The sequence below is a fragment of the Ylistrum balloti genome, unplaced genomic scaffold (assembly GCF_031769215.1).
Source record: "Ylistrum balloti isolate Yb309-2 unplaced genomic scaffold, AGI_CSIRO_Ybal_v1 Utg371124, whole genome shotgun sequence".
Taxonomy (NCBI): domain Eukaryota; kingdom Metazoa; phylum Mollusca; class Bivalvia; order Pectinida; family Pectinidae; genus Ylistrum; species Ylistrum balloti.
Window position 1 is genome coordinate 57 of NW_026782617.1, and position 12,940 is coordinate 12,996.

Consider the following 12,940-nt stretch of genomic DNA (forward strand, 5'->3'; position numbering starts at 1 on the left):
ATATCAATCGATCGATAACATGCTCAGTTATAATTATTATGGAGCGTTGATATGGACCGCACCAAGTCCATTCTCTAACACTGGACTTCTAAAATAAAATCTTGAAGTTCTGAAAATAATGCGATACTGTTTAATATGTGTGTTTGCTCTGATGATTTTTTTTAGATATAGGAACTCATGGTCTTATTCTCTTTCCTCAAATGACTCTTGAGCTGTTTTTTTTTTTTGTTTTTTTTTCATTTTCCTATACTATTCGGCCAGCTGGTCCAGGGTTATTTGTTAAACAAGGGCCGACCTACTGATCTTTTTTTGCTTTCTGACGAGCTTTGATTAACTCTTTCGTGGTTTGTATCAAGATTTGCGAGTTTCATTTTAAAATGCTCTCGGACAGGCCCTTACACTCTATCCAGCTACCAGATGGAAACAAACCTGTTCGAGTTAGCTCCCTTCCTTTCAACCGTATCTCCTGAAGATTGTACACTGCATGTCTCTGACTGAATTGATACAGTGAACATGAAATAAGCGAGAAACATACACAAAGATTGGATCTGTGATGAAATGGAACATCGCTTTAAAAAAATATTCTCAAAGCGTTTGCATTCATATCATTCGTATTCATATCAAGCGTCAGTAATATAATTTTTATCTAAAAAGCTTGTCTCTCCAAAATGTATAATAACATTTATTTTGACAGATGTATTAGCAGATTATTTAGATGAAATATTTTTAGAGTCATCTAATTCATTGACTTAATATATAATATATCTTCATATATTATTAATAAGCTTAGGATATTTCATGACTTTGAACGAAAAATTAAAAAAAAAAAAAAAAAAAGTTTTCACAAAGATACGATTGATCTCTGTGGGAATCGTAAATTTTCTCCATAAGATTTTACATTGTAAGGAATTGTCGTTACATCTAAGGGTTCTTCGATTAAAAATTTTTTTGCCTCAGTGTTCATAAAAAAGCGTTATCATGGCTAAGCGTCATTTAATTACGTGAACGTACTGTGTATATGCAAGTCGTATTCAATCATGATATGGTGCTTATTGGCGTCCCGTATTACGACCTGTCAGCAGACGAATGAAAGTTTAAATTGACTGTATTACAGGTTAGGGCGTATACGCACTAACACTATATCCGTCATAGCTTCTTTATTGACGAGTTTGTAAATAGCTCGGGTAACCAGTGTAAACACAGGTAAATTAATAGCGCATTCCGCATTTATCGTCCGGTGTTGTTTTTCTATGTGTGAATTATATTATCCCGGAAGCGCTTTCACAAGTAGGCACATGTACCGGTAGACAACTAAATCGTCCCGTGAAAGTTTGTGTAATGTGTGCGAACTTGTTCTGTAGGGATTGTGTAGTGACCATTGATTTGGTCGTAGCGACATTGTATAGTGGTCGCAGTTAGCGACGGGTGGAGACTACAATCAGGTTGATTTTAATCAAATGAGTGAAGGGTGGACATGGAGAGGCTAACGGTAACAGGTAAACACTGTGACAGTCTCGCCTTCAACATTTTCCTGTTCGGTGGAATTTTTCTCTTGTGTTATGAAGCCTTATTCGTTCTGCCTTCTTATGATCCTGGAAAGGTCCAGTATGTATGGTTACACTACATTGTAGCCGGGTGGCTTGCCTTTAGTATCTATGGAAACATGTACAAGCTAAAAACCACGAATATTGTGTATAAAGGACGGAGGGATGACGGAGTGATTTCCAACAAACCTCGCGGATGGAAATACTGTCGCGTGTGTGTAATGGACACTCCTCCACGGTCACACCACTGCAAAGTCTGTAATGTATGTATCCTTAAACGGGACCACCACTGCTGGTTTGCTACTGGTTGTATCGGTTACCATAACCACCGTTATTATGTTGTCATGGTAACGTATATGGTCATAACCGGTGTGTATTGTAACTTGTTCAACTCCGACTTCGTGAGTTCCGTTACGGGAGGCTTTAGTGTGTTAAATGTGATATGGTTCATGGGACCACACGTAGGATGGGTGTTTGGGTACTTGGACGGCTACGAATTTTTCGTCTACACGCTTAGCTCTGCCGGGATAATAATGACGGTGCTGTTTACATGGCTTCTAGTAATACAAATTATACAGATACGCAGTGGACAGACTAAATATGAGAGAACTATGGGAATACACAATTACAACATCAGAAGACAATGGAATACGGAGGAAGTGTTTGGGGAGAAGTCATTTCTTGTGTTTCTGTCACCATTTTTGAATTCTGCTTTACCGGGAGATGGCATCATATTTAGTTCCGCAGATTGAAATGAAAACAAACAAGCAAAGAAAACAGTAAAAAATGCTTGTCATGATTTCTCGTGAAATGTTCTGGATAATTTCATATTACTGTAGAAAGTGCTTCTCCAATCGATAATGCTTAGTTTCAAACTGTCGTTGACGGACCGGGTCTGCAATAAAATCTGCTTGATTATATTACTTGAACAAATATGGACGCTTTTTAAAAGGGGCGTGGTAATGGATTCTTGTGACAAGTTGATTGATCTCATTAATTTATCGTGATGTTTTCGTTGTATTCAATGAGGATGGAAAACATTCACAATGTTATACCTTAATTTGGTGAATCATTTTGAACTATTTTTTTTTATGTATAAAGAAGTATAAAGAATAAATGATTTTGATAAATATAATTTATTGTATTATTTAGATAGCGCTTTATAAAACAAAAATGCCCTACAGAAGCCCGTATGTGTCATATCTCTCTCTCTCTCTCTCTCTCTCTCTCTCTCTCTCTCTCTCTCTCTCTCTCTCTCTCTCTCTCTCTCTCTCTCTCTCTCTCTCTCTCTCTCTCTCTCTCTCTCTCTCTCTCTCTCTCTCTTCAAATTAAAAGGAAGTAACGGTCATTCTACTGTACCAGTGATTTTACATTAAATTTTAGAATAAGTGCAGGAAGATTGCGCTTAAAAACTGCACGAATTATGTTCAGGACTATCATTGAAGTTTTCTTATCTTTGGGTTATCTCCCTTTACCTACATTTTTTTATCATCGAAAAATAATACAGGAAAACGCATTAAAATGATTTGGTATTACAGACACTCGTTCAGCATTTGCTATTACCTGACATAAAATATATATCCTTAATCGGGCACCCCTATGTAATATTGGTGTCTTGAATTACTCGATGATCGTTCTTTCTAGTGTGTTGTTGTCGTCAAACAATTTTCTTTAAAGATAATCATTTCATGTCAGATTGGACTGTTCTTTAACTAAAACCTACTTAGATCTGAGCGTGTCCACCCTAACCATCGATCCCCACAAAGCTTTTATATGACCTCAGTTGACAAAATGGACATCTTTCGTAATTTTTGATGACTTTAAGTTGAAGGTAAAACAGTTGTGGTAACATATTACTCGCCTAAACCTTCATGCTACAGACATCGGTACATCGTCCGCACTCGCGCACTATACACTATCGCACGTACAACTGTGCGATAAGAGAGCACATTTTGCACGGCTGGCTAATATAACGGATTGAAAATTAAACTCTTGTAATTATATAACTTAATAGTACAACAAAACTAAAAGTTAACCGGTAATTTTAAAAGCAATTATTAATTTGACAGTTTTCAAAAAAGGACTGGACCATGCATTGATTCGTCTTTCTATCCTATGATTTCTTACCTCAGACAGTGCCGAGTGGTGTGCCTCGAGCATAGAAAAATACCAGTATACGGATATAAACGTAACATGTCCGGATCCGTATCGGCAACGTCTTCCAACAAACAGGACATTTGAAATTTACATAAGTATACATTTTTGTTTACAAAATGACAGAAATGTAAGTTATACATAAGCAATACAAAAATATTAGATTTCCTTTCTGACGGTGTTACATTCCTTACAATTCATTGCAGAGACAAAAAGAGACGTCCATTTGATTAAGTCTGTATTTGGTAGATCTACATATAGATTCATGACTCTATAATGAAGTTTACTTAGTTGCACTGTTGTATTTAGAAACCTAGGAAAATCCTAACTTATCTATAAGTCATTTCTAAATTTATATCAACCATGATAAATTGCACATCTGTGCGATAGAACCGCACAACGTGTGCACAGATTCGCGATGCTTTATTCTGTCCAGTTTCCCTGTCATGCGCATATCTTGCATACATTGTCTGCACATTGCACATATCGTAAGGTTGTGCTTTCTCAAAACTGTAAAAAAATACCTCTAATCCTTCCGATACTAATTTGTGTGTATGAAGATCGAATGTTTCCTCGGATGAAAATCTCCATGTAACAGAAGGAGCTGGCATCTTTCTTCAAGTCTCCTTTGCGACCTTTCTCTAAGAATATATTGACTTCAGTGATAAAGAATTTAAAGTGCGTTCTAATTTCGGGACGGTATACGGTGTGTTACTATCAATTATATCGACTACACAGCCGAAAATATCACGGGAAGTTATCCCGACTGCACTCAATGTTCAGGGAAACACGACGTGGCCAGTTATATTCTGTAACAATCACAGACAAACCATATTTCACAAGAATTGGACGGAGAAACCCGCGCGGCACAATTACTGTGAAGATAGTCACAAACCATAGTGTATTTCTCCCGATGTCTGCAAAATGAAAGCATGTTCACAACTGTTCCGAATGCTAATTCATCATCAAAAGAGTCGGCCATATTTTCCCAGTGGTCAATTTAACCTCGCACCGATTCGAATACTTGAACATGAAAATGCATGATTATCAGTTCTGTTCTGGAAATTCTGTTATTGAATATCTCGTAATTTGAGGAGAGACCACTCATATCTACGCTGAAGACCTTTACATTAAGTTATAGAAAGTCATTATTCATGAATACTTTAAATGAGTTTTTTCCCTAACATGATCCAAGCCGGAAGCACTGTCTGGAACATGAGTCTGAACAGATATAGTATACTAATATCCGGTACGACCATTGGACCAGTCTTTCACTGTGATTCACGTCCATTCATTCCCCACGTGCTACACGGTATCTTTCAATGACAACCAACATGCTATTCAAGATTTTTTTTCCTACTCTTAACTCCCTGATTGAAAGAAAAGTTAGCGACCATAAAACTATGGCTGGTCGTACGTTCGGCAGGGTCACGCAAATGTAGGCACTCGGTGCCGTCAAAACTCATTACGTGGTAGAAGCTGATTATAAACACTAAGAGATTTCGTTATTTGCTCAATCATTGAACAGTCATCATTTTGTATTCATGCAAATATGAATGCCAGCAGGATGGCATAAATATAGTGATGAGTTAGTATTTGTTATAGTTTAATGATCATCCTGAATGCATTCATATCGACAATAAATGCAATCAAACAACCATTCATTAGTTAGTATTTTCGATTAAGATATTTTTGGAAATGTTCTATTTTATAAAGGTAATTTACAGTATGTCTATTTACTGGAAGAGCTTTGTGAAAATCTAAGCTATTTATGTAAAGCTGTAATGTGTGTTACCTTAGGTGACGTCCAAAGTGCTGACGTAACATAGGTCAACATGACGGCAAAATGACTCCATTTTAACACACCTGTGATTAAAATCCAGATTAACATACACAATGTAACAATGTAAATATATCGAAACTGAAAGTAAAAAAAAAAGAACCTTCATATCTGTACATGTATGAAGGTTAGAATATGTTTTTCAGTCTCAATATGATTATTGCATTGCATGTACATTATCCCGCAGACAGAGAATGAGTAGAGTCATTATTGCTCCATTCGGTACAGAGTTTAGGATCTGATTCTTTTTTCTCTTCTTTGTACCTCCTTTTATGCTGCCTCACTTTGGACTTTGGTTGAGCGTTTGCCACTGTGAGAAAGGGCTTTGGTTTATATGCCTTTAACGCGATATACCTGGTAAAAGGACGAAAACCTACTAAATCGGAAAGACGCGGAACGCCAAAACAGGAATACACTTTGACATTTTTTTCCCACTTCGATTTGGCGACCGTGTCATCTTCGTCTTTTCACTTTGACGATTTTTGTGTTTTTTCTAGACCGCTTTTTCCTCACAAAATAGCCAAAACGACATATTTCAATTACCATAATGAAACGCTAGAGGTATCAGTCACTTTCATACTCGTTTTTTTTAAATTGAGTTTCTCGAGATTTCATCGAAATATCTGTTCTAATGTTATAACGAAACAGAAATTGCATTTGGTCGTTTGATAGTTAATGAGAAAATATTGGACTGATAAGTCAGCTCATCGATGTTGTAAGCGATTGTTTCGGAAAGTCGAGATTTGGATAATTAATGCTGTTATGAACGTGATGTTGTTTTTGCCAATGAAACAAACATTTTCGGATGTAACGCAGTGGCTGTTTTTTTTTTAATCTGACTACAAACATGATATTCTGTCTAATGATAATGATACGTCACGAAAAGACCCATTGCTGACGCTAACCTAACTGTTACTGCCTGGAGAAAATGGCTGTAGATTCTCGGTCATCTAATTGAATACACATTCGGAACTCCTCTTCTCTACCTTGATAATAATTAATAGTGCAAAGGAAACATTTATCTCTTCAAACCCGACCTGTGTACTGCTACAAACGAAATAATTCCCATTGAAATGTTGTAGAAGAAATTACAGGGAATTTCCTTGCAATGTTGAGATAAAATGTTGTGTAAATGGCCCGAAGGGGACATATCGAATGGCGTCGTTTAAACAACCGAACAGCATTTGTTTTATCTTAGTTTGTGAGAATATAATCACCATTAGAATAATGAATGGAATTTATTGTTTGTAAACAAATGAACAATCTCAGGGAGGGATATTTGCAGAAATGCCTGTGAAAACAACCAAAAGACTTTTAATTTTGTTATTGAATTTACGTGTTTGATACACTTTACGTAATGTTGCTATGTTATCCCGATATTTACAGTCGATTTCAAACGTCCAGCTTGACCACTTTATTTTGGTTCGGGAAACCCCTCTAAAATTCAGCGGTGATAACATCACTCTATAGGTTTGAAAACAAGGCTGTTCATTTTGTAAACATGGACGCATGATGGCGGGCAGAAATGACAGCAACAGTATTGCCACAGTCAGCTCTAGATATGGATGTGGCACATGCTATCTGAAAACTCTAAAACAATTCAGAATTACAAAATTGATAACATAATCCCCAACCGAATCAGGCGGTAAGCAATTTGTGTTTATCATGTATGTCGCTTTAAAAGTTTTGATGAAGGTGACAGTGCGGTCAATCTTAGTTTTCTAATTGGAGGCGATCTAAGAGCATATGACCAATGTTCATTTACAACCAATCATAGTGTTCCTAAAGTCATTGGTTTTATCATTTTTATTATTATCATATTATTATTATTCCATTCACAACGACCTGTCAACACCTAACAGGTCATTAGGGTCATCAACCAGTGAAAGACACGACGATCCAAAAAGGAAATAACATCAAACAATCAAAAAGGTAAAAGACAAATGCTAAAAATCTTAAATGCTTATATTATCACAAAAAATAATAAAATTGTAAGTCGTAGTCTATAGTGCAGACCAACATCGTTCAGATAACCTAGAATTTTATAAATCTCAACAGGTTCAAGATATTTTGTTGTTAAATCATCGAACACTATCTTGTTCAATTTTTGAGCGTTGCCTGAACATCGGCTTCGAGCGGACAATCTCTTTTGAATGGGGGCGGATAGAAGGATGAACCGGACTTTATATCATAAATTTCAGTATCCACTGCACTCGAGTAAAACATTACAGAAAAACGCTAAAGAAAAATCTCCCTGGCCGAGTAGGTTACGATAAGGAAGGAGTGTACACTTACATTAAATCCGTACAGTTATTTTCTCTGATAATTTTGTCTCTCCATATAAAATGTTTTGTCCAAATAAAAGTATTGGTATTAAGTCGAAATGACCATCTGTCCTGTCCGCTGGGGAAAAAAATTCAGGTTTATACGAATATTTCAATATTCATTGTGTAGATAAGATGGTAGATACAATTAGATCATTGACATTGTTAAGTTTTATCAGAAAATATTATATTTACCAGATTTCCGAATGAAAATGCATAGAAATAAACCTCTTACAGCCTTCCCACTCACCCATTCGGAACTCGTTTGTGTCTTTCTTATTGATAATGGTGTTCAACATCCCGACACGGAACTACCACTACAGAAAATGGCACATTAATCCACAGGGATTATAAGGATTGGGGCACTGATGTTGGGATTACTACTCACAAGAACTCACAATTGTGCTGTTGATGGATGGCTATAACCAAACCGCTGTCGCTGTTGAGTATATACATGTAATCTAGCGTATGATACAGTAAGATCTTAATAAAAATGAAAACAGAAATAATTAATTTGACAAACGTCATATCAAACAACTTACTTGTAGGTAAATATCATTCTGTTAAATTACCACATATTGACCAATTCGCTCCCGTGCGTAAGCCAAACGTGAGTTCATTGGACAATCTTTTGTCTCCCAAATCGATAGCTAACGTTATCCCTCGTGCTGAACTGATTTACATCCAGTCTTTGAACAGGTATCATAGTCTCCTGTTTGTTTGATAAGTTCAGTTCACTTCAATTGATATTATCTTATATTTTCGCTTCATTATTGAATTTAGAAACTGTATTCTGCTACTTTACAAAAGTCTTAATTGAAAGAGTTATTTCTAAATTGTGAACAAATGTACATGTTCGTTGTACATAGTTCTGTGTAAAACCTTTCACATGTCCACTTATGGTTATGGTTACACAGGATGAAGCCTATGGATGGCGGCTACCGAACAACGACTCAATATTCTCGGAGGAAGCGCGAGCTATCTACCTCACCCTTGAACATATTCAAACAAAGTAATGAGAGTTGCTATCTATTCAGACTCTCTTTCTGTTCTACAAAGTCTTAGTAATAGAAATACCGAAATTGTTTTCATTCGTAATACATTAATACTATATCATGAACTTGCCTTAGACTTGTTTTTAGCTTGGTTCCTGAGCACATGTGAGTACCAGGCAATGAAAAGGCAGATCGTGTCGCAAAGGCAGCTTTAGTGCTACCGACTGTTGTTTTAAAACTTCATTTTACTGATTTTAAACCATTTATCAAACAATTTTAACAGCTCAGTAGCAGGAGAATGGAATCAATATACCGATAATAAATTGCGTTCCGTAAAACTTTTGGTGAATGCTCTCCATGCTTTTTAGACAACCACCGATATGAAATTTTCCTTGCCCGTCTTCGTTTTGGCCATACATACCTTACGCATTCATACATGTTGAAAGGCGAAGATAATCCTCGGTGCACAGGATGTGATGAGCCATTCAACGTTAATCATTTTTTAATTGGACTGCATTGACCTTCTGTCTACTCGAGAATTTTTTTTATCGTAACAGTACAAGTGTAAAGACGCTTTATGAAACTGTTGAGATTTCTAAAATTTAAGATTTGTGTTAGGATTAAGACTCCATCACGAGCATCGCCTTATTAGGAGGTGTGAACTATCTCTTCCTGATATATTTTGCAAACTGATCTCGTCTGTAGTGATTTGTGATGAGTAAATCCGTTAGTATTTTAGCATCATGTCTGGTTGATATATATAAAAAATGTTTTTGTTAAAGTAATGTCTGACAGCATCTCACAGCAAGTACATTTACATCAAAACCAAACACAGCAGTAGACTATGTCCAGACAAAGCGTTGTTTATACAGCACTATATAATGAGATTATATAAAAAAAAGCACATGCTCGGAGGAATCTGATTCAGTGTACTAGGAAAATGTACCTCATATTATAAAAACGATATATTTTGTTAATTAGCGGATGACATTTGTGACGCAATTAGAAACCAGTAACTTGCTAATTTAATTCTGACATCTTAAAAGAGAAAATATATTTTAAAAAAAAAACATACATCAAACTGACTGTATAAAAACAGCACATCGCAACTCACAGAATGAAGGATAATTGTTGTGTGTCGTTTCGTAGGGCTATTTCTTTCATTCCATCCCCAAAGACACCAAAAATCAGATCTACAAAAGACAAAGTCATGCTATATGGCAAAACATGATGAAACACGTGGTATTCCTACAAATTAAAAAAAATGTTTTGAGACGTATTTATGACCTGACGAAAATCAGCAATGTCAATTCCGTTCAAAAATGAAATAAACAATTATTTATTGCTAATAATTTGCATACGCAACGGAAGATGTTGCACACATATCAAATCTGCCTTATTTCGATTTCTGAAGAAGAAAACCGGCTGGTCTATTCTTAAAGGTGTGCCTTTTGATACCACCGTTAGCAGTATCAACTGTAACGAGAGAGAAAAAATAAAGTCTGTTACTTTTAAAGTCCTTTGGAAATTTTCGTTTCCCTGAACGTTACTAATGCCCTTTATCCAAAACATGGAAAAGACTTCTATACCTGGTAGGCATGCCCAATTACTGTAAATATAATTACCTGTAACTATGTACAACTGTATATTTTGAATTTATAATACAACTGTATGTATTGCATTGATGAAGAAAGGAATATGTTGAAACCCATTTTATCTCCAGTTTTAAAGATTTCGTCTCACATGCTTGTGAGTTTCACAAATACTTACATTATGTACATATATGTGTCTTTATAGCCACATCAGTTCCAATTGCCATAATAACTTACATTTACATATTAAAGGTTCCTTCAGTGATCCGTTGGCTAAAATACCGTACGGTACTGTATTACAGCAACTTTGAGTCAGAAGTCAAGTTCTTGTAGTCGATGATATCGTATGAAGCAGGAGTGTAACTTACACACATGTTTCCTCCATCTGTATGAAACAGGAGCGTAACTTACACATATGTTTCCTCCATCTGTATGAAGCAGGAGTGTAACTTACACATATGTTACCTCCATCTGTATGAAACAGGAGTGTAACTTACACACATGTTTCCTCCATCTGTATGAAGCAGGAAATTAACTTACACACATGTTACCTCCATCTGTATGAAGCAGGAGTGTAACTTACACACATGTTTCCTCACTCTGTATGAAGCAGGAGTGTGACTTACACACACGTTTCCTCTTTCTGTATGAAGCAGGAGTGTGACTTACACACATGTTACCTCACTCTGTATGAAGCAGGAGTGTAACTTACACACATGTTTCCTCACTCTGTATGAAGCAGGAGTGTAACTTACACATATGTTTCCTCCATCTGTATGAAGCAGGAGTGTAACTTACACATATGTTACCTCCATCTGTATGAAGCAGGAAATTAACTTACACACATGTTACCTCCATCTGTATGAAGCAGGAGTGTAACTTACACACATGTTTCCTCACTCTGTATGAAGCAGGAAATTAACTTACACACATGTTACCTCCATCTGTATGAAACAGGAGTGTAACTTACACACATGTTTCCTATATCTGTATGAAGCAGGAGTGTAACTTACACACATGTTTCCTCCATCTGTATGAAGCAGGAGTGTAACTTACACACATGTTACCTCCATCTGTATGAAGCAGGAGTGTAACTTACACACTCCTCACTCTGTATGAAGCAGGAAATTAACTTACACACATGTTTCCTCCATCTGTATGAAGCAGGAGTGTAACTTACACACATGTTTCCTCCATCTGTATGAAGCAGGAGTGTAACTTACACACATGTTTCCTCCATCTGTATGAAGCAGGAGTGTGACTTACACACATGTTACCTCCATCTGTATGAAGCAGGAGTGTAACTTACACACATGTTACCTCCATCTGTATGAAGCAGGAGTGTGACTTACACACATGTTTCCTCCATCTGTATGAAGCAGGAGTGTAACTTACACACACGTTTCCTCTTTCTGTATGAAGCAGGAGTGTGACTTACACACATGTTACCTCCATCTGTATGAAGCAGGAGTGTAACTTACACACATGTTTCCTCTTTCTGTATGAAGCAGGAGTGTGACTTACACACATGTTACCTCACTCTGTATGAAGCAGGATTAACTTACACACATGTTACCTCCTCTGTATCTGTATGAAGCAGGAGTGTAACTTACACACATGTTTCCTCCATCTGTATGAAGCAGGAATTTAACTTACACACATGTTTCCTCCATCTGTATGAAGCAGGAGTGTACACACACTTACAGGAGTGTGACTTACACACACACACATGTTACACACTCCATCTGTATGAAGCAGGAGTGTAACTTACACACATGTTTCCTCACTCTGTATGAAGCATGTTTCCTCCATCTGTATGAAGCAGGAGTGTAACTTACACACATGTTACCTCCATCTGTATGAAGCAGGAGTGTAACTTACACACATGTTTCCTCACTCTGTATGAAGCAGGAAATTAACTTACACACATGTTACCTCACTCTTATGTAACTTACACACACCTTAACTTACACACACCTCCATCTGTATGAAGCAGGAGTGTAACTTACACACATGTTTCCTCCATCTGTATGAAGCAGGAGTGTAACTTACACACATGTTTCCTCTCACTCTGTATGAAGCAGGAAATTCTGTATGAAGCAGGAGTAACTTACACACATGTTTCCTCACTCTGTATGAAGCAGGAAATTAACTTACACACATGTTACCTCCATCTGTATGAAGCAGGAGTGTAACTTTCCTCACATCACATGTTACACACTCCCATCTGTATGAAGCAGGAATGTAACTTACACACATGTTTCCTCCATCTGTAAGAAGCAGGAGTGTAACTTACACACATGTTACCTCTTTCTGTATGAAGCAGGAATGTAACTTACACACATGTTTCCTCCATCTGTAAGAAGCAGGAGTGTAACTTACACACATGTTTCCTCACTCGGTATGAAGCAGGAGTGTAACTTACACACATGTTACCTCCATCTGTATGAAGCAGGAGTGTAACTTACACACATGTTTACACACATGTTTT

At 36.8% G+C, this 12,940-nt stretch overlaps 1 protein-coding gene across 1 annotated transcript; it reads left to right on the forward strand.

Annotated features, from left to right (window-relative positions):
• The first annotated feature begins 1,474 nt into the window (after nt 1-1,474).
• Nucleotides 1,475-2,306, forward strand: LOC132560860 (probable palmitoyltransferase ZDHHC24). The gene has a single exon (XM_060225564.1). It carries the CDS (start codon nt 1,475-1,477, stop codon nt 2,294-2,296), a length of 822 nt encoding a protein of 273 aa, XP_060081547.1. The 3' UTR covers nt 2,297-2,306.
• The last annotated feature ends 10,634 nt before the right edge of the window (nt 2,307-12,940 follow it).